The sequence below is a fragment of the Scyliorhinus canicula genome, chromosome 7 (assembly GCF_902713615.1).
Source record: "Scyliorhinus canicula chromosome 7, sScyCan1.1, whole genome shotgun sequence".
Taxonomy (NCBI): domain Eukaryota; kingdom Metazoa; phylum Chordata; class Chondrichthyes; order Carcharhiniformes; family Scyliorhinidae; genus Scyliorhinus; species Scyliorhinus canicula.
The window spans coordinates 178960560-178986850 of record NC_052152.1 but is presented as its reverse complement, the minus strand read 5'-3'; the positions used below and the strand labels follow the sequence as shown (position 1 = coordinate 178986850).

The 26291-nt window shown below is 40.9% G+C and overlaps 1 protein-coding gene across 4 annotated transcripts in view; it reads left to right on the top strand.

Annotated features, from left to right (window-relative positions):
* The window catches only part of plagl2 (pleiomorphic adenoma gene-like 2), a 162687-nt gene extending 153053 nt beyond the window's left edge, over positions 1–9634 (top strand). For all 4 annotated transcript variants that reach the window (XM_038803388.1, XM_038803386.1, XM_038803384.1 and 1 more), the window contains one exon: positions 4176–9634. In XM_038803388.1, the coding sequence (XP_038659316.1) occupies positions 4180–5421 (1242 nt within the window). In that variant the 5' untranslated portion in view covers positions 4176–4179 and the 3' untranslated portion in view covers positions 5422–9634. The remainder of the gene's footprint in view (positions 1–4175) is intronic.
* Positions 9635–26291: the final 16657 nt, after the last annotated feature.

The following is a 26291-nucleotide window of genomic DNA, read 5'->3' as shown; positions in this document are numbered from 1 at the left end:
TTGAATCTATTATTAAGGAGATTAGCAAAAAATCTTATTGCAATTGAGCAGTGTCAGCATGGTTTTGTGAAAGAGAAATCATGTTTGATTAATTTTTCGGGTTATTTAAGGAGGTAACAAGAAATGTACCTGGATAAGTGGTGTACTTGGATTTCCAAAAGACACTCCGTAAGGTACGATGAGGTATGATGAAGATTTAACATCGCCCAAGGATAGGTTAGCTAACAGGAAGCAGAGAGTAAGAATAAATGGGTCATTTTTGGGTTGGCAAGCTGTAATGGTGGGGGTGGGGGGGGGGGGCGCACCCCACCGGGATCATGGCAGGAGTCCTAACTATTTACAGTCTATATCAGTGAATTGGATGAAGGGACAATGTATGGTTGGATATATGCTGAGGAGACAAAGGTGGAAGAGTATGGCATGAAGAGAACGCAAGTCTGCAAAAGGAGATAGGGGGTTAAGTGAGTGGGCAGAAATCTGATAGATTGAGTATGATGTGGGAAAATGTGAACTTGTCTACTTTGGATAGATGAATAGAAAAGCAACATAGTATTTAAATTGAGAGAGATTGTAGAACTGTGTGATTCAGAGGGATCAATGTGTCTTGGTATATGAGTCGCAAAAGGCTGGTATATCGGTACAGCAAGCAATTAGGAACACAAATGGAATGTTGGCATTTATTGCACGGGATATTTTGTTACAGTTGTACAGGGCTCTGGGAGACCTAAGAGTACTGTGTACAGATTTGGTCACCTTAAGAAAGGCTTTAAATGGATTAAAAACAGTTTTGAGACGGTTCACTCATTTCTGGGATTATTTTATGAGGAAAGGTTGGACAGGTTGGTCCATTGGAGTTTAGAAAAATAAGAGGTGATCTTACTGAGGGATGATCCTGAGGGACCTGATAGGGTAGATGCCGGAGAATGTTTCCACCTGTGGGAGAGATTAGAACTACGGACCACATTTTAAAAATAAGGCATCTCCTATTTAAGATGAAGATGAAGAGAATTTTTCTCCTCAGCGGATCAGTTAGTTTGTTGAATTATCTCCTCCAGAAAGCAGTGAATATTTTTAAGGATGGGTAAGATTCTTGATGAACAGGGGGGAGTCAAAGGGCACAGCAATGTAGACAGGAAAGTAGAGCTGTGTCCAGAATCAGATTAGCCATGTTCTATCAAATGGTGGAGTAGGCTCGAGGAGTTGACCTACTTTTCCTAATTCTTATGTTCGTATTACATTTAATTTTCTAAGAACCAATCAGAAGTGATTCTTAGCAATCAAGGGTTTATTCATATTCTTTTTTTTCCCTCTGTCTTGAACCTTGCACTCATAGAATTGTCTTTCCGAGGGAGATTTTCTTTCTTGGAGACTCTTCCTCTAGCCTAAGTTAGGCAACTCTTCCAGCCTCGTTTTATCTCCTCTGCATGGTGAACAATAGAAACCTTTGGTTTCTAGCTCCTCCCCTTCGCCAGTATCCAGGCAAGCTTCTGAACTGGTAACATGAAACCCCACCTTCATTTTATCCTGAATTCAAAGCACAGTCCCAAAAATCCTAATATTTTACATCTCAGAATTGTAACTTCTTTATCAGCTAGTTTGTCCTGTTTACCCTGTTTGCTTGTTCTGGTCTGGTCAGTGCCAAAAAGGCTGTTTTAGTTGTCTCATTGCTGGATAAATCACAAACTAATGTAGTATCCACATTTCAAGATGTCTATAAATTAATGGGAATGTTGATTTGAACTTTATATATAATTCCCCAACCACGATGGTATGAAACTATGAGCCACAGAGAATAAAAAGGCAATTTTGGTCTAAAGAACCAGTCAGCTGTTGATTGACCTGTTTAAGGGATTGCATCCCATTTATTCACAACTTTTATAAATTGTATACATTCCTTACTTGCCCCCATATGGCCATGCAATCCTTGAATTCTTGCATTTGAATGTGCTGGCCGTGTTTGTGGTGGTAGGGAGAAAAATGGATTTGGAACCACCATCAAAAAGATTAATTGAAGACTTCCCCTGATGGTGACAGCTTTCCATCTCATGCAATGAATGTTTGCTCCACGGTCCTCGCCCCTGTGTTAAGCATTGCTTGGTGTGGCTCAGGAGCCCCACTCTGGCGTCACAGTTTCTGGCCACATTTGCTGCAGATGAAAACAGTGGGCTGAGAAGGGGCATGATTCACTGACCTCCGTTTTCTCTGGGTCCTCTCCTCAGCCAACTGAGTCTTTTTATTTCTGCTCGCCTCTTTCAATGCCCTTCCAAGTAGTCAGCCTCCAGAGGTCATGGCTGCCAGCAATCATCCCCTAATTGTCAGTGCCAATGTGTGTCATCTGCATATCTCACTTGAAGATGTCCTTGTAGCAGAGGTGTGGATACCAGTTCACCATACAGTAGATCTTTTTGTATATGCCCGTCATCTATCCAATGAACATAGCTGAACCAACGCAGCTGTTGCCTTTTAGTTGACTTAAGAATGAATGTGTGCTGATGGAATTAGATTTCCTTGCAACTGCTGAGTTGGTGACCTAGTCCTGCCAAGAGATGCTCACATGTAAACTATTCAGCCTTTTCTCTTGCCTAGCATATATTGCCCAGGTCTCACTACAGTACCAGAGTGTGCTGAGGATGCAGGCTTCATAGACTGGAAGTTTGGTATTGACTATCAGACTGCTTTAGTCCCACAGTCTCTTATTCAACTTAGGCATAACAGCTGCAGCTTTTGTGATCCGTATGTTGGTTTCAGCATCAAGTGACAGATTACTGGTGATTGTGGAGCCTAGATATGTGAAGTTATTAACAGCCTCCAGCATAACTTTGTCAATGCTGATAGGTAGCAGTATGGCAACATCCTGGACCATAACATTCGTCTTTCTGATGCACTTTACAGGCAGAGAGAGTCTGTCCATTTGTTGCTGAAGGTGTTTCTTGATGTGGAATGTTAGTACGATATTATCAGAGTTTATCCAGTGATGACATAAGCTTTTCAAATCAAGGAGGATTCAAGATAGGCTGAATCAACACAGATTGGGGCAAATTTCACTGGTATGGGGGTAAATATGCTACCAATTGACCTTCTTGTCTCAAAGTTGGGCAAGTTATGAGCCAAATTTTCAACCTTGGCCATTATTCAGCAACTCCTGTTCAAAGCTTGTATGTGTGGATATTGAAATAACTGTATCTCGTTTAGCTGTAATGCTTAGGCATTTTCAATGTTCACACATGGACAGTGGTCACTTAAGGAGAATGTGTCAATTCCTGCAGACGGAAGAGTTAAGACCTTCAGGAAAGGATGAGGAAGATAAAATTGGCATGGAAACCACTATCAGTCAGAGTATAGTGAAGCCTGGAATGTAAAACAATGGTTATCTACAACAGCAGACAAATCTGGTTGATATTTGGGCCTAGTTTGGAAATCCCCCTTGATAACCAAATGCCTTGATATGTCACACGGCTACCCCAAGAGCTCTAACTCTATGTTTGTATCCATTGATTCCTGTCTACATTTCCTTTTCTATCTTCAATATTGTAGGTACCCTTTGCCTCGCTCTGCATGGCTACCCTTCCCTGTGTTTTCTAAATTGCAGCTGTACTGAAAAGAGTGGCCTAAATTCTAATATTGTGATGTACGCAACTTACTAAGCATTAAGTTATTGTGCTATATTGAGTTATCGTTAAGTTAATAAGGTTTTTTCTGCTGTTATGCCTTTTGTTCCTTTTTTCAGATCTTTATAACATTTCCATAATTTCCTGCAGGGAAAATATGTAGTTAATATAAGTGTTTGATTTAAGAGATGGAAAGTATGCAATGCTACTTTCCATTTTAATTTCAAATTATTGAATTATTTCCCTAATACTTTGCATCTTCTTTTAACAATTGAAAAACTTGCACTATGTATTTTTGCTTAGGCTAATTTGGCAAAATACTTGCTCTGAATTGTATATTATTATTTTGTAAAATAGCAGTAAGAATATAAATGTTTTATGCTTATCACTCGACAGAACTGCTTTCAATAAGCACAGGAAATAACATTGAGATTAAATGCCAAGTTGGCACTTATTTGTATTCAGCATTAAATCTATCTAATGTAATGTGATGATACTTAGTTTTCATTTTGAACTAGCATGAGAAATGTGCGTAGTCTTGATTGTTTTCACTATTATTTTATTTAGGCACATGGCCACACACTCACCACAAAAAACACATAAGTGCACCTACTGTGAAAAAATGTTCCACCGGAAAGATCACCTGAAGAACCACCTTCAGACACATGATCCCAATAAAGAGGCTTTCAAGTGTGAAGAATGTGGCAAAAACTACAACACCAAGTTGGGTTATAAGCGTCACCTGGCGCTGCATGCTGCCACCAGTGGTGACCTAACCTGCAAAGTGTGCCTTCAGACATTTGAGAGCACAGAGGTTCTGCTCGAGCACTTGAAAACGCATTCAGGCAAGTCATCAAGTGGAGTTAAGGAGAAGAAACACCAGTGCGACCACTGTGACCGACGGTTCTACACTCGGAAAGATGTTCGGAGACATATGGTAGTCCACACAGGCAGGAAAGACTTCCTTTGTCAGTATTGCGCTCAGAGATTTGGCAGAAAAGACCACCTGACGAGACATATGAAGAAGAGTCACTCGCAGGAATTGTTGAAAATTAAGACTGAGCCATCTGATATGATGGGTCTCCTTCACTCCAGTCCACCCATAACAGTGAAGGAAGAACTTAGTCCAATGATGTGCATGGCTTCTAAGGAGACAGTAGCTAAGCCGTTTACTAGTTTGCCAATGAGCATGTACAGTCCACACATTCAAGCCATGACAAATTCAGGATCATCACATAGTCTGGTTGCTAGTTCTCTCGCAATGGGAATGGGTTGTCAAATGGAGTCCCCATCCTCAATTCATTCAGCACCACCTCAACCCCATTCTAAATATCAGCTTGGATCTACCTCATATGCCACTGGCTTGCCTGAGAAGCCAACGGAAAGTTACTTAATGGACTTGCACAGCAGTTTGCCACTTTCATCCCATGAATCTCAGTCTTCACCAGCTAAAGTAGGCCTGGATTCACAAAGTGGCCCTCTGGATGACATTTCTGGTGAACATTTGCTTTCCAAAGGTCCTGCTATAATTACTGAATCCCTCTGTACAGCAAACATGGACTTTTCACATTTACTGAGCTTCTTACCACTGAACCACCCTACGTACAATCCACCTGTTTCAGCAGGAGGGCTGGTAATGGGCTATGCGCAAAGTGAGCCTCAGTCCTTACTTACCTCTCTTCAGCCTCAGCTGCAGGACTCCCAAGGATCTGGAAACGGTCTGAACCTTGGGCCTCTTCACCCATTGTCTCCAGTCTTTACCACCAGTCTGAGCACAACAACATTGCCACGTTTCCACCAGGCTTTCCAGTAAACTGCTGTTGGATCTTTTATTCAATAGGTCTGTGCTTGGAGTGGAATTCAATGAAGCGCACAAAGCTTTCTCAAAGAACTCAAAGGAAGCTAAAGCTTTGAAGAAGCTGTTATAAGGCAATTTCCGTTATTCAGTTTAATCGATAATATGGAAGGTTTTTAAAAGATCTATTAACAACTGACGAGGCATATAGAAACAATAAGCCTTTTCCTTTCTACACTCTAACATGGATACAAATCCATATGAGGGCTGAACATATCAGAACTCTGAGAAGTGGATGAGTTTTAATGTGAAAATTACTCCCCAGAGAGCTACATATTTCATATGTTTTTAACATACGTGGAGACCTGTTACGATTGAGAAGTTACTTCATGAGCTAAAAGTCTGCAATAGAATTACAGGGGAAAATTAGTGAAGGATGGGAAAAATAATAGTTATTATAGCATTATGCGATGTGTATTAATCTCTGCTTTGTCTGTCCAAATTGTGTCTTTAAACCACATTTTGTCACACACATGAAACTAAAGTTGCACAGTGAAATAGACTTACATTATGCTCACAATGTGAGATGTGCCCACTCAATTGCCCTTTTGAAAATAAAGTATTGGCTTATTTCATTATTAAAATGCCCTTACTTCCCTAAAAATTCAGACATTTGGAGAGAACCGGGAAGATAACGTATGCCAGGGAGCATTGCCCCTGTGCAATTGTTCAAAGAGCACAGCCAAGAAATTACTGTTGATAATATTGGTAGGCAATCGCTTGGCATATTCATATGACTTTCTCTGTATTATTTTAATGGAGGCATTAACCCATTTTAAGTAAATGGTCATTACAGGTTAAAACAGCAGGCAAAAAAAAATCCAGTTGACTCTTTAGTTGCTAACGTTGGCAACAGTAATTTCTAGCCTTCCATTACTTTACTGTCATAGCTACGTTTGTCATGCTGGGGTGTACGAAAGTTTTCATCTTACCAGAATGACCCCTATTTATTTCTTTAATTGCAAAGCAGTTGCTTCCTTGCATTTTTCTCATGAGAATAGATGTCACCTATTTATGATGCATTGCTTTAATCCATGGTTCATACATTGTTATTTTACTGCAGTGTGCAGCGCCCATACAACAATCGGCTTATGAGAGTTTTTGAACATTAACAGTAGCTCATTTACAGCAAAGCTTAAATATTGCGACATATTGACAAGTTAGCAGTTTAAATGTTACTGCTGACTTATCTAGGGTACAGATTAACCACCTTAATGACTTTGTTCAGTAATCGTGCCAGGAGCACTCTGTGTTCCCTGTAGGTAACTGAACTGCATTTCTTACTGTATTGGCAAACAGTGTTGAAAGGCAAATAGCCTATAGCAAGGTAGACTTGAAACGTTAGTTTGTAACAGCGGTACATAATTGCACAAAAATAATCACAGCCAATCGATCAAAGTTAGCTCGATGCACATTTTTTTGACAGGAGTCTGGCTCTATTTTACTAAACTATTGCGGAATTATTTTTTGCTTCCAGATTTGTGGCACACTTAAAACTCAGCAATAAAATTCAATGTCACAATAGCCAGTATGTAAATGTGTGATGCAATTTTCCTTCCAACACTAATTTTTTTTTTTTTAAATCATCTTTTAAAATTAAACACTGAATACTCTCAATTCTCAGCTTAATGGGGAGTTATTGTGGCTTAATTATAATGCAAATGCTTCTGATATTTTAATAATCCTGCCTTTTACATCTGAGTAATAATCCTAAATTTTGTTTTGTGTATTCATTTAAACCCCAAACGTAACTTCAAGAAAAGGAAAGACATTTTGATATACATCTGTGTATAATACTATAATGCATATTTTAGAAGATTTAGCTCCAAATTAAATAGTTAAAACACATCAAACTAATTAAATTCTTAACCATCGTCTGCAAGAAGTGCATTCTTGGCTTGTAGGCGTAGTAACCTTAAAATCAATTGAGTATCACTAGACTTTTATTGTAGTGAATATTTACTTTGAAAATATTGTACCTTTCCTTGTATTTAGGAGCTGTGAGATCTAGGAAGGATACAGAACAGGGTGTCTGATTTAAGAATGCCCTGATTATATTAAGTCTCTCACCAAGAAAGATTTTAAATGTTATGCTTGTGTTTTAATGTAAAATTTTTAGTTCTGTTACTGTTTTGCCTCTTCTGACAGTGCCTTATTCTGGCCACCAGAGGCTTTGAGCAATTTGAATCCTTACTTCACAGTTCTCTGAGCAGGAGCTCACAAAGACACAACACATCACCTCATGCATGCTTCTTGCTCTAAGCCCAGGAGAAAACCAAATCTGCCTTACAGGGAACGTGGACACAACTCCTCTGGTACAGAATCAACGTCAGGAAAACTGTTGATGTTGATTCACAATAAGCTAGTTCTGGATGACAAAATACAATAAAGAAAACTCTTGCAGATCAACCATATCTATATTTTAATATATAAAATCTTATTTTTATGAAATTAGGGAATGATTAATATCACTGCCAAATTACTATATTGCAGAATTTTAATGGCATTTCTCTCCTAGCTAAGAGGGACTTATTTTTTAAAAAACGATAAACCATGACAGCAATATTTATAGTGTGGCATTACTAAACATTCTATTCTAAATATTTTAGTGGATTTCCTCAGTTCACTATTTTGGGAGGAAATTAAAATGTAGACTATTGTGGTACCAATTGGAAAATTATTAATTACTTCATGTTCCATTCTGCCCTGCAACAATATCACAGCTGCCTTGGAAGCAAATGAGTGAGGGCAACTCTCTACAACCTGTGGACAGACATTCTCCCAGTTAACCTTAAATGTCTTTGGCTTAAGGCCAGAGTGACTATCAATTTATTCACACAGGTGAACAACTGCACATTGATCAAGTACACGTTTTTCAATTAACTTTAATTGCTGCATTCATCGTAAGGCTAATAGTTTCCCTTATGACTGGTTAACTCATTATGTTCAAGCACTTTCAGAAACCTTTTATCTCTTCAACACCATAAACTGGTAATGAATCTTTTATAAAATTAAGTGCCATTAGATTTTTGTTTGGTGTATTAGTATTACTTATGATAAAAGAGCATTACAGTGTTTTGTATCACTGCCATTCAGCTGCTCTGCATTGTACTCTAATGCGTAGGATGTCTGATGTATAAACCAACTTAATGTAAAAACCACAATTAGTCTCAAATCTTTGTCTTTCCTGTTTAATTCTGAGTGCTGGAATCTCCAACTAATGCTGAAATTCTGCATCAACATTCAAAGATTTACAAACTGTATTTGTGAGTTGTACAAGCTGCATCTCTCTTCACTGTATGTTAACCAATGTTTACCAATGATTTATACATCAGATGGCCTATAGTCAGTGTGCTTCCATAGTTGCACAATTTCTCTGTATTTTGTAAAGTTCCTTACAATTAAAAAGTGTCATGTTCTATATTTGTACTGATATTTTAGGACTGAATGAAAGCAGATCAACGGAAAGTAATTTGCCCATTTTATATTAAAAATAAATAAATAAATGTGCCTATCCCTAAAGAAAGTTCATAGACTTGGGGAATGGGGGTACAATCAACATAATGGTGTTTGCTGGATTGTTCCACAGTGGATGGCTGAAGACTGAAAACAGTTTTGCTTCTTCACAAATCACTAAATACTGCTCAGATGGTTTTCCTCTCTCAGACTTCCATGTGCCAAGCTTCATCCAGGACTAAAGTGAATGTGTAAAACACTTAATGCATAGAGTCCACATAAAGTGTCAATAGATTATTAGTAATAGATAGTAAAAAGTTATTGCAGTTGGAAAAACTGCAGGCAATTTCTGTCCTTTATCCATTGTGTAGTAAATAGTATTTTTTTCCTGCATTTTGTTTTTAAATGCTGCATTTTGTTACAACAGGATGCTTATCGCATATGGTAATCATTATTTTTATATAGCATTTTATTTACATACTACTGGTATTTGTACAAAATGTATTTCAGGTAAAGAGAAACATAATCACATTTTTACATGAGTGTTTAATCAGGTTTCATTTGCAATCTGTTGCTGCAGTTGAATTTGTTGGACATTTGTATTGGTAGACCCAAAGAATTATTTCGGCAAACATATTTACTTTATTGTACATTATACTTTGACTGCTACCATGTTACTTTTGAGCAATTAAAATATGGAGCTTGAATTGCTAAATGTTCATTATTTTCATACTGATTCCAACACTTTCATGAGAAGGCAAAGTATAATCCGGTGGAAAAGTACTGCATGAAATATTAATGTGAAAACCTACTGTTTTGCAATTTTAGTGCAAAGGAAGGAAACAATCCAATGAGTTTAATAAATTAAAATGCCTCTGTTATTTTGATTCCTAATGGAAGCTTTCCTTTGTGTGAAACCCCTAGCTTCTCTGCTAAACTTGTCACACTTTCACATTTGCTTGTCTTTCATTCAACTGTTTCATGTAAAACCCCTTTAGATGCATCCTATCCGGGAAGGTATTTGTGGATTATTGCAAGAACCAAGGCAAGAATTTTATTCTTTTTACTCATTTACGGGATGTGGGCGTCGCTGTTTAGGCCAGCATTTATTACCCATCCCTGGTTGCCCTTAGAAGGTGGTGGTAAGCTGCCTTCTTGAACCTCTGCAGTCCTTAAGGTACACCCACTGTGCTGTTAGGGAGGGAGTTCCTGGATTTTGCCCCAGCGACAGTGAAAGAACGGCGATATATTTGCAAGTCAGGGTGGTGAGTGGCTTGGAAGGGAACCTCCAGGAGGAAGGGGGGGGGGGTTCCCAGGTATCTGCTGCTCTTGTTTTTGTCTGGACGTGGTCGTGGGTTTGGAAGGTGCTGCCGAAGGAACCTTGGTGAGTTACTGCAGTGCATCTTGTAGATGGTACACACGGCTACCACAGTTCATCGGTGGTGGAGGGTTTGATTGTTTTTGACCAACTTTCCAGACAATCCATTAATTCAGTCTACCTTGATTTATTTACTGACTACTTTTAGTTTTTGTAGAAATTGGCTCAAATTTGGGCCTATTTATCCAGAATGCCAATACAGATCATTGGATAAACTCGAGCTACTCCAGTCCTCTGGCACCACTCCCATAATTTAAGCAACTGCATGTCAAACCAACAAGAATATTTTCCCAATTTCAGTGGTTAGAACAATTCTTGAATTTTCATTTTGTATTACAATGCATAAATAGCATTCCTCGGATGAGCCAGGGAGCTTACCCTTTCATAATCCGTCTTTCAATATCTTGTCTTTCCTTGCTTGGCATGAAGCACTGTATGATTCAAAAATGATGAGCCCAACACCATAGAGTAGCTTGACAAGCTTGATGGTTTTTTTAATGCCCATTTCATATGTTTAGTGGTTTCCATTCACATTTTACATGGACAGCTAGCTGTTTTCAAGGAGCAAGCAAATCTGCTATTTTACAGCCCTCAGCTATACTCTGCATCTTCATTTTTCACAGGAATTGCAAATATTTTACAAGTTCAACCTCAAATGACATTGCTCGTAGTTCAAAGGAATACAAACGTACAAGCCTGCTGCATGGAGAATGACAGCATGCATGATATTGAATTTCAACAGGCCAAAACAATCTGAAATTGAAAAGGGGAATGGTTTTTCACAGGAATTGCTAAACCCCATATATCCTCGGGAATTGCTGTTGTTTGGGATGCTCGGATTCCACAATGTGATTTGGTTGAGTGATTGTACTCACTTTGCTGCGAAAGGAGAGGCTGCATCATCAGTAATGAATTGAACCTCTTGTGGGTTTTTTTTATCAGGTTTTATATTTATATATTTTTCCCGGTTTGTAACTTCTTAGCACCCTTTAAAGAATTATAGGATTTAAACAGTGCGATGTTTTACTAATGTAATCAAGGAAACTTCCTAATAAAAAATAATAAGTTCAATCTGAACATCAAAACATTATAACTTCAAGAATCTTTAGAAATGCAATTGTCTACCCCAGAGGATACAGATTTTCCATCGTTGGAGTGGGTGGGGAAAATGAAGCTGAGGAACACCAGATGATCCATTATTTAATTGAGGGGCCATATGGTCTACCCCAGTTTCTTTTTCTTAGGTCAGTGCAGTTAATTTGTACCATGGCTGTACAGAGCCGCTTTCAGTTTTGTTAATTAGCTACAGTTATTGGATGCTGTAACACATTTGAAATTGTATGGTTTTATGCAAACGACATTGGATAATATTAAAAATGTTAGTGATTCACCATTGTACATGTGGCTAGTTTGGATTCCCTGTCTGTATCAGTAATGTATACTTGGCTGTTTTGAAATGGTTGGGGAGGGGCTAAATCTTCTTCATGTGACACCAGAACTTAAGCAGGATGCAATTCCACAAAGGAAATGAAGCTTGAAAATGGAGAGGCTGTGTAGCAAAAAAAAGAATGCCAGTCTAATTTGCACTTTATTTTATTACTTGATTCAAACTTTAGTTAAATCTCAAATTAACTAAATTGTTTAATGGATAATTCCATAGCATTTCTTCCTGAGCACGGCTTGGTGTGCTTATTTCATTTTCCTCCGGCACTGCTTTTATGAGTTCTGTTGAGCTTTCTAATTTTACAAGTTCAACCTCAAATGACATTGCTCCTCATTCAAAGGAACACAAACTTACAAGCCCCATGCATGGAAAATGGAGAGCATGATGCATGATATTGAATGTCAACAGGCCAAAACAATCTGAAATTGAAAAGGGAAATGGCATTAAAAAAGCTGGGAGGGAAAAAGAATCAGAGAACTTGTTAATATTGGAAAATATACCGAAAACATCTGGGAAAAAAATGAACTAATCTCCAGGACCGGGACCCCCTTTCAATCCCCATAAAATCCATTTGGCACAACCATAGCTTACTTCTCTCTTCAAAAATTCCCAAATCGACCCCAGCAGGACACAAGGAAGTACAGAGGGATCTTGGGGTGCATGGTCAAAGAGCTGTGAAAGCAGCAGAATAGGTAGATAAGATGGTTAAAAAGGCATATGGGATGCTTGCCTTTATTAGTCAAGGCATAGAATATAAGAGCAGTGAGGTTATGATAGAGCTGTATAAAACACTTGTTAGGCTACAGTAGGAGCACTGTGTGCAGTTCTGGTCGCCACACTATAGGAAGGAAGTGATTGCGCTAAAAAGGGTGCAGAGGAGATTCACCAAGATTTTTCCCTGGGCTGGAGCATTTCTGATATGAAGAGAGGCAGGTTCGGCTGGGGCTGTTTTCCTTGGAGCTGAGACGGCTGAGGTGGGACCTGACTGAGGTGTACAGAATTATGAGGGTCATAGATAGGAAGGATCTTATCCCGTTAGTAAAGAGCAATAACCACGGGGCTTAGATTTAAGGTCAGAGGCAAGAGATTTAGAGGGGATTTGAGGAAAACCTTTTTTATTCAGAGGGTGGTGGGAACTCACTGCCTGAAAGGGTGGTAGATGTGGGAACCCTCACAACATTTAAGAAGCATTTAGTTAAGCGTTTGAAGCACCATAGCATGCAAGGTTACTGACCAAGTTCTGGAAATGGGATTAGAGCAGATAGGGGCTTGATGGCCAGCACAGGCATAATGGGCCAAAGGGCCTCTTTCTGTGCTGCAGAACTCTATGACTCAATAATTCTCATTTCAAAAGCTACACTTGTATACCTTTCCCCATCCCAGCCCCAGTTAAAGAACTGATTGGACATTATAGAATCCCTACAGTGCAGAAAGAGGCCATTCAGCCCATCGAGTCTGCACCGACTCTCTGAAAGAGCACCCTATCCTTGTAACCCTACCTAACTTGTACATCCCTAGACATGAAGGGGCAATTTTGCATAGCCAATCTACCTAACTGCGCATCTTTAGACAGTGGGAGGAAACTGGAGGAAACCTACCCAGACACAGGGAGGAAGTGTAAACTCCACACAGCTTGGCAATTTTACATTGGCCAACTTCCAATTTGTTGGAATAATTCTAAATAACTGCAGTGTAAGTCATGACAAATTCTCATTCATTTCTTGCATACTCATTTTAATGATTTTGTTTTTGTTTGTGATATCTAGGTGGGTTTCAGTTGTAGCAGGGGAAAAAAAGGAATTCAAATACTAATAAAGATTATAAAATCCAAAGCGCATTCAAGGAAATTCAAATTTGTTTGTCACTTTGAAGTAAAGATCTGGGGAAAGTAATTTATTTAGGCTCATTTCTCAGTTCTACAATGTTTCATTGGTTGTCAGTGTTCAGGACATTTAGTAGGTTGATGTGTTTGCATTTTGGGAAGTTGATTGTCCATTAAGAGTTTCAAATGCGGATGGATGGAAATATCTTCAATCTGTATAAATTAGCTGCTCTTAGCTAGGCTTTCCATCGGTAGAATTAAAGAATACTACTGCATAGAAGGAGGCCGTTGTTTAGCAGAGCTATCCAATAAGTCTTTCGCGTAGCTGCACACATTTCTTTCCTTCAAGTATTTATCGAGTTACCTTTTGAAATTTAGTATTGAATTTGGATCCAATATCCTTTCAAGTATTGCATTTAAAATCATCATAATTCACTATGGAAATATGTTTCCTCATGTCAACCCTCTTTGCCAATTACCTTAATTCCATTTTCTGGTTAGAATCCATACAGTGCAGAAGGAGGCCATTCAGCCCAGTGAGCCTGTACCGACCCTCTGAAAGAGCACCCTCCCCTAAACCCAGTCCCCTGCCGTAACCCCACCTAACCAACACATCTTTGGACACTAGGGCAATTTGTGCATGGCTAATCCACCTAATATGCATACCTTTGGTTATTGATGCTTCTGACACTAGAAAGAGTCTCACCTCTACTATATCAAAACCCTTCATGATTTTAAACACCACTATTACATCTCTTAATCCTATTCTTAAGGATAATAACTCCAGTTTCCCGAATGAACTGAAATCTTTCATCTCTTGTTCCATTCTAATAAATCTCCTTTGTTCACCTCTAAGGCCATAGTTTTCCTCCTAGCGTGTGATGTGTAGACTTTTCCAGAATACCCAAGCTGGAGCCTAAGTAATGTTTTAATATCTTCCTTGCTTTGTGCTGTATGCCTCTATTTGTAAAGTCAAGGATGCGTTTTCAACTGTCTTCTCAAGCTGCCTATCACCTTCAAACTGTGTAAATACAGCCCCAGGTCTGTTTATTCTTGCACATTTATTTAAAAATTGGACCATTTATCTTGTATTGTCTCTCTTCATTTTCCTCCAAAATGAATCAGCTCCCGTTTCTCTGCATTAAATTTCATCTGCCAACTGTCTGCCCATTTCACTGTAAGTGTATTACTTAGTCTTCTCACTTTTTGCTACACTCCAGAGTTTCATCTCATCTGCTTTGAAATTACGCTCTGTATACCCAACTTAAAATTATACTCTGCTTTCTGTCCCTTAACTAAATCCACACAGCCACTGGTCCTTAAATCCCATGGGCATCAATTCTGTTAACATGTCTATTATGTGGCACTTTATCAGATGTCTTTTGAAGTCCATGTACACAAGATCAAATCCCTCCATTCACAAAATAATTTTGTGTTAGTCAAACACCATTTTCCTTGCAATATTGACTTTCTTTTATTAATTACATTTCTCATTGCCAGTTAATTTGGTCCTTGACTATTGGCTACATCAGGCTGGCTGGTGAGTACTAGTTGGGCTTATCCCTCTACTCTTTTTTTTGAACAGGGGCAAAAAGTTTGCAATCCCCTCCCACTATTCCATAACACGAGGATCGGAAGACTAGAGTCTCTGCAATTTTCATCCTTACTTCCCTCCAATCTATGATGTGCCTGGACTGTATGACTTTTCCACTTCCAACCTTTTAATTAGCTCCTCTTTATTTTTATCCTAATCAGTTTCACCCTCATTTCCACCTTTACTGTGACATTGACTACTCCCTCTTTAATGAAGATGGTGCAAAGTATTCATTTAGTTCCTCAGCTTTAACCCTTATTCTCTCGAGATCTATTTGGGTCCTCAAATATCCTCACTTTTTCTTTGACTTTTTTTTATTCATAAAACACTTTTGTCTTTCCTTTTTCTGTTTCATTTAAATCCCCGTTTTTAGTCACTTGGGATCTCTAACTTTGGATGCCTTTTCCCTTTCCTTATATGGGAAGATGCCAGTGTGTACCCTGAGCCATCTCCTCTTTAAAGAGACCAATTGCTCATTTACCTGCCATCTCTTGAATCAAACCTGAATGTCAGATCCTTTACAACTCACTGAAATGATCTCTGTATCAGTGTGTGGCATTTGTTTTTCCTTGTCCATTTTCATTACGTACTCTAAACCTAATGGCATTGTCATCACCATTTTCAAAATGCTCCCCCATTGAAACATGCAACACCTAATAACCCAGAAATAGATCGAGCAGTGCTTCCTCTCTTGGGCTGGAAACGTACCGATCAAGAAAGTTCTTATCACCTCCTCAGAAATTCCACCTCACACTTTTCTCTTTACACTGTTCTCTTCCAAGTCTTTGTTAGGCTAGTTGAAATCATCCATTACTCTGACTCTCTTGCTTGTGGCTTTCTGTAACTCTGTCTCCTTTTGTATGCTTCCCTTTTGTGTATGCCCAGCAACACAGTAGCTACTTTATTGTCCCTTAATTCTAACCAAATGGATTCTGTTCATGAATCCTCATCAACCCTTTCTAGTGCTGGAATTGTAGTTTTTTGAAAATAAATTGAGTGCCCAGTTCATTTTTTCCAATTAAGGGGCAATTTAGCATGGCCAATCCACCTATCCTGCACATCTTTTGGTTTGTGCGGGCGAAACCCACGCAAACACGGGAAGAATGTGCAAACTCCACATGGGCCAGGATCGAACTTGGGACCTTGGTGCCATGAGGCAGCAGTGCTAACCGCTGCACCATCGTGCTGCCTGGAATTGTAGTTTTGACCAACATTGCCATCTCCCCATTTTTCCTTTCCTATCTTTTCTGGGTACATTGTAACCAGGAAAATTAAGTTGCCATCCCTCCCCCTGTTTGATTAGGGTCTTTATTACTGTCTCTAATTATTGCATGTGGCTTCTTGTGCCTGCAACTCGACAGCCGTGTTCACCATGCTATGTGTGTTTCCAAATATTCACTCCAAACACATCTTATTCGACCTTCAATTCCTCCTCCATGATTTCTATTTCAGAACTACTCATCTTGTTTTAATGTTGATTGTCTCTATGTTTTGTCAGTATCTTGATCTCTTATCTGATGGTTCATTGTGGTCTTGGCTGTTCAAATTCAATTAAATGTTTATATATGTACAAATTATCCCCTTACATTATAGGAATTATGTGTACTAGTATTTAATGGAATTAAGATCCCTTTAGTGGATGCCTTCTACATTAATCTTCATCCCTTTAGATTAAATTATGATTATTTGTAAAATTATTTACTGTTCCCCTTGCTTTAAACTGTGCCCTTTTTTTTGTAATTAAGTCCAGTTTGCAGATTCACACAAGGTCTCAAGTAGCATTGTTTATAATTGACTCAAAATATCAGATTGAAAGGAAGAAAGCGAGTGCTCCTAAATGATCGACCAACTTGTGATCTGCTGGAAAGTATGAATATGATTGAAGGGACCAGGATCAACTCCTGTCCCAAAGCAAAATGGCATGCAAATACTTCAGCTACACTCACTTGAAGAATGGCCCCTTTGGTTAAGTTCCTGGACGGCACTGAACACTTGGTGGAAGAATGGAGTTAATCAAGGCGGAAAATAAAAGCTCATGGTACAGGGGGTAATGTATTGGCATGGATAGAAGATTGGCTGGCTAACAGGAAGTAGAGTAGACAAATGTGGGTCTTTTTCAGGTTGGCAAGATGAAATGAGTGGTTTGCCACAGGGATCAGTGCTGGGACCTCAACTGTTTACAATATATACAAATTGAAGGTGTGGTTGGGATGGTTGTCACGTTTGCTGATGACACAAAGGTAGGAAAGCAAGTTGTGAAGATGACAAAGAGGCTGCAAAAGATACAGATAGGTTTAGTGAGTGGGCAAAGATCTAGCAAATGGAGTATAATGTGGGAAGATTCAAAATGTCCGCTTTGGCATGATGAATAAAAGAAGCACACTATTCAAATGGTGAGACTGAGGAGCTCTGAAATGCAGAGGGATCTCGGTGTTTTAGTGCATGAATTGCATAAAGGTATGCAGATACAGCAAGGGTGGATACAGCAAAGATGGTACAGTGCTTAGCACTGCTGCCTCAGCGCCAGGGACCCGGGTTCAATTCCAACCTCTGGTGATTGTGTGGAGTTTGCATGTTCTCCCCGTGTCAGTATGGGTTTCCTCTAGGTGCTCCGGCTTCCATCCACAATCCAAAGATGTGTGGGTTAGGTGGATTGGCCATTCTAAATTGCCAAAGAACAAGGCAAACTACATAGAATTTTGGACACTAAGGGCAATTTTTCATGGCCAATCCACCCAACCTGCACATCTTTGGACTGTGGGAGGAAACCGGAATACCCGGAGGAAACCCACGCACACACGGGGAGGATGTGCAGACTCCACACAGACAGTGACCCAGCCGGGAATCGAACCTGGGACCCTGGAGCTGTGAAGCAATTGTGCTATCCACAATGCTACCGTGCTGCCCTTAAGAAGAAGTTAATCTACACTCCATTATTCTACCCTAATCCATGTACCTATCCAATAGCCGCTTGAAGGTCCCTAACATTTCCGACTCAACTACTTCCACAGGCAGTGTATTCCATGCCCCCACTACTCTCTGGGTAAAGAACCTACCTCTGACATCCCCCTATATCTTCCACCATTTATCTTAAATTTATGTCCCCTTGTAATGGTGTGTTCCATCCGGGGGAAAAGTCTCTGACTGTCTACTCTATCTATTCCCCTGATCATCTTATAAACCTCTATCAAGTCGCCCCTCATCCTTCTCCGTTCTAATGAGAAAAGGCCTAGCACCCTCAACCTTTCCTCGTATGACCTACTCTCCATTCCAGGCAACATCCTGGTAAATCTCCTTTGCACCTTTTCCAAAGCTTCCACATCCTTCCTAAAATGAGGCGACCAGAACTGCACACAGTACTCCAAATGTGGCCTGACCAAGGTTTTGTACAGCTGTATCATCACCTCATGGCTCTTAAATTCAATCCCTCTGCTAATGAACGCTAGCACACCATAGGCCTTCTTCACAGCTCTATCCACTTGAGTGGCAACTTTCAAAGATCTGTGAACATAGACCCCAAGATCTCTCTGCTCCTCCACATTGCCAAGAACCCTACCGTTAACCCTGTATTCCGCATTCATATTTGTCCTTCCAAAATGAACAACCTCACACTTGTCAGGGTTAAACTCCATCTGCCACTTCTTAGCCCAGCTCTGAATCCTATCTATGTCTCTTTGAAGCCGACAACAGCCCTCCTCACTATCCACAACTCCACCAATCTTCGTATCATCTGCAAATTTACTGACTCACCCTTCAACTCCCTCAGCCAAGTCGTTAATGAAAATCACAAACAGCAGAGGACCCAGAACTGATCCCTGTGGTATGCCGCTGATAACTGGGCTCCAGGCTGAATATTTGCCATCCACCACCACTCTCTGTCTTCTATCGATTAGCCAGTTTGTTATCCAACTGGCCAAATTTCCCACTATCCCATGCCTCCTTACTTTCTGCACAAGCCTACAATGGGGAACCTTATCAAATGCCTTACTAAAATCCATGTACATTACATCCACTGCTTTACCTTCATCCACATGCTTGGTCACCTCCTCAAAGAAGTCAATAAGACTTGTAAGGCAAGACCTACCCCTCATAAATCCGTGCTGACTATCCCTAATCAAGCAGTGTCTTTCCAAATGCTCAGAAGTCCTATCCCTCAGTACCCTTTCCATTACTTTGCCTACCACCGAAGTAAGACTAACTGGCCTGTAATTCCCAGGGTTATCCCTATTCCCTCTTTTGAACAGGGGCACGACATTCACCACTCTCCAATCCTCCGGTACCACCCCTGTTGACAGCGAGGATGAAAAGATAATTGCCAACGGCTCTGCAATTTCATTTCTTGCTTCCCATAGAATCCTTGGATATATCCCGTCAGGCCCGGGGGACTTGTCTATCCTCAAGTTTTTCAAAACGCGCAACACATCTTCCTTCCTGACAAGTATCTCCTCGAGCTTATCAGTCTGTTTCACACTGTCCTCTCCAACAATATGGCCCTTCAGTTTGTAAATACTGAAGAAAAATACTTGTTCAAGACCTCTCCTATCTCTTCAGACTCAATACACAATCTCCCGCTACTGTCCTTGATCGGACCTACCCTCGCTCTAGTCATTCTCATATTTCTCACATATGTGTAAAAGGCCTTGGGGTTTTCCTTGATCCTACCTGCCAAAGATTTTTCATGACCTCTCTTAGCTCTCCTAATCCCTTTCTTCAGTTCCCTCCTGGCTATCTTGTATCCCTCCAGCGCCCTGTCTGAACCTTGTTTCTTCAGCCTCACATAAGTCTCCTTCTTCCTCTTAACAAGACATTCAACCTCTCTTGTCAACCATGGTTCCCTCACTCGACCATCTCTTCCCTGCCTGACAGGGACATACATATCAAAGACACGCAGTACCTGTTCCTTGAACAAGTTCCACATTTCACTTGTGTCCTTCCCTGACAGCCTATGTTCCCAACTTCTGCACTTCAATTCTTGTCTGACAGCATTGTATTTACCCTTCCCCCAATTGTAAACCTTGCCCTGTTGCACGCACCTATCCCTCTCCATAACTAAAGTGAAAGTCACAGAATTGTGGTCACTACCTCCAAAATGCTCCCCTACTAACAAATCTATCACCTGCCCTGGTTCATTACCAAGTACTAAATCCAATATGGCCTCCCCTCTGGTCGGACAATCTACATACTGTGTTAGAAAAGCTTCCTGGACACACTGCACATACACTACCCCATCCAAACTATTTGATCTAAAGAGTTTCCACTCGATGTTTGGGAAGTTGAAGTCACCTGTGACTTCTGCACCTTTCCAAAATCTGTTTCCCAATCTGTTCCTCCACAACTCTGCTGCTATTGGGAGGCCTATAGAAAACTCCCAACAAGGTGACTGCTCCTTTCCTATTTCTGACTTCAACCCATATTACCTCAGTAGGCAGATCCCCCTCGAACTTCCTTTCTGCAGCTGTTATACTATCTCTAATTAACAATGCCACCCCCCCCCCCCCCCCACCTCTTTTACCATCCTCCCTAATCTTGTTGAAACATCTATAACCAGGGACCTCCAACAACCATATCTGCCCCTCTTCTCTCCAAGTTTCCGTGATGGCCACCACATCGTAGTCCCAAGTACCGATCCATGCCTTAAGTTCACCCACCTTATTCCTGATGCTTCTTGCATTAAAGTATACACACTTCAACCCATCTCCTTTCCTGCAAGTACTCTCCTTTGTCAGTGTTACCTTCCCCACTGCATCACTACGTGCTTTGGCGTCCTGAATATCGGCTTCCTTAGTTGCTGGACTACAAATCCGGTTCCCATTCCCCTGCCAAATTAGTTTAAACCCTCCCGAAGAGTACTAGAAAACCTCCCCCCCCAGGATATTGGTGCCCCTCTGGTTCAGATGCAACCCGTCCTGCTTGTACAGGTCCCACCTTCCCCAGAATGCGCTCCAATTATCCAAATACCTGAAGCCCTCCCTCCTACACCATTCCTGCAGCCACGTGTTCAACTGCACTCTCTCCCTATTCCTAGCCTCACTATCACATGGCACCGGCAACAAACCAGAGATGACAACTCTGTCTGTCCTGGCCTTTAACTTCCAGCCTAACTCCCTAAACTTGTTTATTACCTCCACACCCTTTTTCCTACCTATGTCGTTGGTACCAATGTGCACCACGACTTCAGGCTGCTCACCCTCCCCCTTCAGGATCCTGAAGACACAATCCGGTCAGCACAGGAACAGACCCTTCGGCCCGCCAAGCCTGTGCCGATCTCGATGCCCTAACTTCAAAAAAACTTTCTGCCCTTACTGGTCCCTATCCCTCTATTTCCTCCCTATTCATGTTACAATCCAGATGCCTTTTAAATGTTGCTAATGTGCGTGCTTCCACCACATCCTCTAGCAACAGGTTCCAGGCACCCAACACACTCTGCGTGAAAAATTTACCCTGCACATCTCCCTTAAATTTTCCCACTCACCTTGAACCTATGCCCCCTTGTAATTAACACTTCCACCCATTGGAAAAGCCTCTGACTAACCACCCTGTCTATGCCTCAAACAATTTTGTAGACCTCTATTAGGTCTCCTCTCAGCCTCCGTCTTTCCAGTGAAATCAATCCTAATTTATTCAAACTCTCATAGCCAACACCCTCGAGACCACGCAACATCCTGGTGAGCCTTCTTTACACTCTCTCCAAATCTTCCACGTCCTTCTGATAATGTGGTGACCAGAACTGCACGCAATACCTCAAATGCAGCCTAACCAAGGTTTTATATAGCTGCAACTTGATTTCCCAACTCCTGTACTCAGTGCCCCAGCTGATGAAGGTAAGCATGCCGTATGATTTCTTGATCATCTTGGCCAACTGTGTTGCCACTTTAAGGGAACTATGGGCCTGCAGGCCCAGATCCCTCTGTATGTTAATGATCCTAAGGGTTCTGCCATTTACAGTCTAATTCATACCTAGATTCGATCCTCCAAAATACATCACCTCGCATTTGTCAGGATTAAACTCCATCTGCCATTTCTGTGCCCAAGTTTCCAATCTATCTATATCCTGTTTTAGCTTCTGATAATCCCCGGCACTGTTAGCAACTCCACCAATCTTCGTGTTATCCGCGAACTTACTAATCAGACCACCCACATTTTCCTCCAGATCATTTGTATATACCACAAATGGCTGAGGCCCCTGCAGAACACCACTAGCTACAGATCTCTATTCTGAAAAAAAAACACTCTTCTATAACCATGCCAGTTCTGTATCCATCTAACCAGCCCACCCAAATCCCATGTGATTTTAGTTTTGTACCAGTCTGCCATGTGGGACCTTGTCAAAAGTCATACTAAAGTCCATATAAACTACATCCACAGCCCTTGCTTCATCAATTTTCTTTGTCACCTCTTCAAAAACTCAATCAAGTTATCTAAAGGTAAGATGGGGTTACAGGAATGGGCGGACTGGGCCTAAGTAGGGTCCCCTTTCAATGGGCTGAAAGTCCTCCTGAACTCTAGCATTTCTATGATTAACAAAGCTAATAGAATGCTATTATTTACAAGGAGGTAGTGGCATTGTCACTAGATTAATAATTCAGGGATCTAGGACAAGATCTGGGGACTCGGGTTCAATTCCCACCATGGCGGATGGTGATATTTGAATTCAATCAAATAAATCGAATTAAAAGTCGAATGATAACCATGCAACCATTATCAGAAAAACCCATCTGGTTCACTAATGTTCTTTAGAGAAGGAAATCCGCTATCCTTACCTGGTCTGACCTACATGTGACTCCACATCCACAGCAATGTGGTTGACTGAAGTGGATAGGGGTGATGCCCACATTCTGTAAAACAATTATTGTGAAGGGAATTGAATACAAAAGTAGGGAGGTTATGCTTCAGTTGTACAAAGCACTAGTGAGACTACACCTGGAGTACAATTGGTCTTCGTATTTAAGGAAGGATGTAAATGAAAGCAGTTCAGAGAAGATTTATCAGACAAGTCAATGAAATGGATGTGTTGACCTTTGAGGAAAGGGTGGACCAGTTGTCACACATCTGCTGGAGTTTAGAGCAAAAGGAGACTTAAAACCATAGAAAGGTTACAGCACAGAGGAGACCGTTCTGCCCATCATGTCCATGCCAGCCCAAGGACACCCAGATGCCCTTTCTAATCCCACCTTCCTGCACCCGGTCCATAGCCCTGTAGCTTACAGCACTTAAGGTAGAGCTCCAGGTACTTTTAAAAAGAGTTTAGGGTCTCTGCCCCCACCACCAACTTGGGCAGCAGATTCCAGACTCGCTCTACTGTCTGCGTAAAAACGTTCTTTCTAAGGGAAATCATTTTATTCTGTCCACTCTATAAATTCCCTTCTTAATTTTGTACACCTCAATTAAGTCACCCCTCAGCCTTCTTTGCTGCAATGAAAATAACCCCAACCTATCCAATCTCTCGTAGCTATATTTTTCTCGCCCTGGCAACATTCTTGGAAACCTCTTCTGCACCCTTCCTAGAGCAATTATGTCCTTCCTGTAATGTGGTGACTATAGACTCCAGTTGTGGCCTCACCAAAGTTTTATACAATTCCAACATTATATCTTTACTTTTACATTCTATACCTCTGCCGAAGAAGGATAGCATTCCATATGCTTTCTTGAACTGCTACCTTTAGGAACCTTATATGCCAAGATTTTTCACTTCATCTAGCCCACTTAGTATATTCCCATTTATTGTGTACTCCTTATAACTTTTTGACCCCTCTAAATGCATGATCCACCCACCACTTTATAGCCCACTCCACTAACTCATCTATATAATTTTGGAGATTATAGCTATCCTCTGCATTGTCCACCACTCAGCTAATCTTTGTGCCATCTGAAAATTTCCCAATTGTGTCCCCACGTTCACATCCAAATTGTTAATATATAACACAAACAGTAAGAGCACCAACATGGAGCCCTGTGGAACACCACTTGAAATATCTTTCTATTTGCAAGGGCAGCCATCGACCACTACCCTTTGTTTCCTGTTATGAAGCCAACCTTTTATCCAGTTTGCCACATTGCCCTCAATCCCATGAGCTTTGACGTTTTTGAACAATCTGCCATGTGGGACCTTGCTAAAAATCCATGCACTCATCATCCACTGCACTACTATCAGCAGTAAATTTATTTGCCAGTGTTTGACCTGGTGCCATAAGACTGCATGGCATCCAGAGTCAAGTCAATGTTGAAGGTTCCCAGGGCAACACCTGTATAACTGTGCCACCATCTATGCTGGGTTTGTCCTGCCAGTGGGACAGGACATACCCAGGAATGATGATGTTGGCTGGGATATTATCTGTAAGGTATAATTCTAAGGGTATGAAAGTCAGGCTATTGCTTGACTAGTCTGAGACCGTTGCCCCAATTTTGGCACAGGCACCCAGATGTTGGGAAGGAAGACTTTGCAGGGTCGACAGGGCTTGTTGCATCATTTACGATCTGGAGTGGCAAGTGTCATGGTTGAGACAGAAATTTTGGCCCATTATTCCCGTTGGTTGTAAAGAAGGGGGAACTGACTAGCACCTCATTTTAGGAAGGATGTGGAAGCTTTGGAAAAGGTGCAAAGGAGATTTACCAGGATGTTGCCTGGAATGGAGAGTAGGTCATACGAGGAAAGATTGAGGGTGCTAGGCCTTTTCTCATTAGAACGGAGAAGGATGAGGGGCGACTTGATAGAGGTTTATAAGATGATCAGGGGAATAGATAGAGTAGACAGTCAGAGACTTTTTCCCCGGGTGGAACACACCATTACAAGGGGACATAAATTTAAGATAAATGGTGGAAGATATAGAGGGGATGTCAGAGGTAGGTTCTTTACCCAGAGAGTAGTGGGGGCATGGAATGCACTGCCTGTGGTAGTAGTTGAGTCGGAAAATTTATGGACCTTCAAGCGGCTATTGGATAGGTACTTGGATTAGGGTAGAATAAGGGAGTGTAGGTTAACTTCTTAAGGGCAGCACGGTAGCATTGTGGATAGCACAATTGCTTCACAGCTCCAGGGTCCCAAGTTCGATTTCGACTTGGGTCACTGTCTGTGTGGAGTCTGCACATCCTCCCCGTGACTGCGTGGGTTTCCTCCGGGTACTCCTGTTTCCTCCCACAGTCCAAAGATGTGCAGGTTGGGTGGATTGGCCATGACAAATTGTCCAAAATTCTATGATTAACCTAGGACAAAAGTTCGGCGCAACATCGTGGGCCGAAGGGCCTGTTCTGTGCTGTATTTCTCTATCTATCACCAGCAAAATTAAATAGAAAATGAAGGTTTTAGTTTATGGAGGTTTATACCACAAGTGATATTTGTCAGAAACCATAATTTCCTCATGTTATTGTTGCTTCTTAATCACCCCAAGTGCATGACCTCTGGTCCCCTACTCTCAATAGGAGCAGTTTTGCCTGATCTGCCCCAGTTAGTCCAATCTGTGTAACTGAAGTGCCCAATCCGCGGAATCGTTCTTGTGAATCTTTTCTGCAGCCTCCTTTAATGCTCAGGGGCTGGTTTAGCACAGTGGGCTAAATAGCTGGCTTGTAAAGCAGACCAAAGCACTCCAGCAGCACGGGTTCAATTCCCGCACCAGCCTCCCCGAACAGCGCTGGAATGTGGTGACTAGGGGTTTTCATAGTAACTTAATTTGAAGCCTACTTTTGACAATAAGTGATTTTCATTTTTCATGCTCTCCTGTCCTCCCTTGAGCCTGGAACCTAGAATAGGACAATAAAACTGCAATTGAAGCTGAACCAGGGCTTTGTACTGGCTCATCACAACTTTCGTTATTCTATGCCTCTTTATAAAGTTCAAAATGCCACATGCTTCATTAAATACTATCTGAACCTGCCCTGCCACCTTAAATAATTTGTTAATAGATACAGTAAAATCTTTGTTATCTTGCATGCTTGGGGAGCGGGTGGTGCCAGCTATTCAAAAATGCAAATTAATGGAGGAGTTGTATTACTCGGCATGCAAGGCATAATAACCAAACCTAACCCTTAATTTCAATGTAAAAATCTAAGAACAGGGTTAAAATCCAGGGTTAAAATCTATCATTTGTTTTATTTTTGTCAATAAATATTTTTATTAAAGTTTGCATTTTTACACTGTACA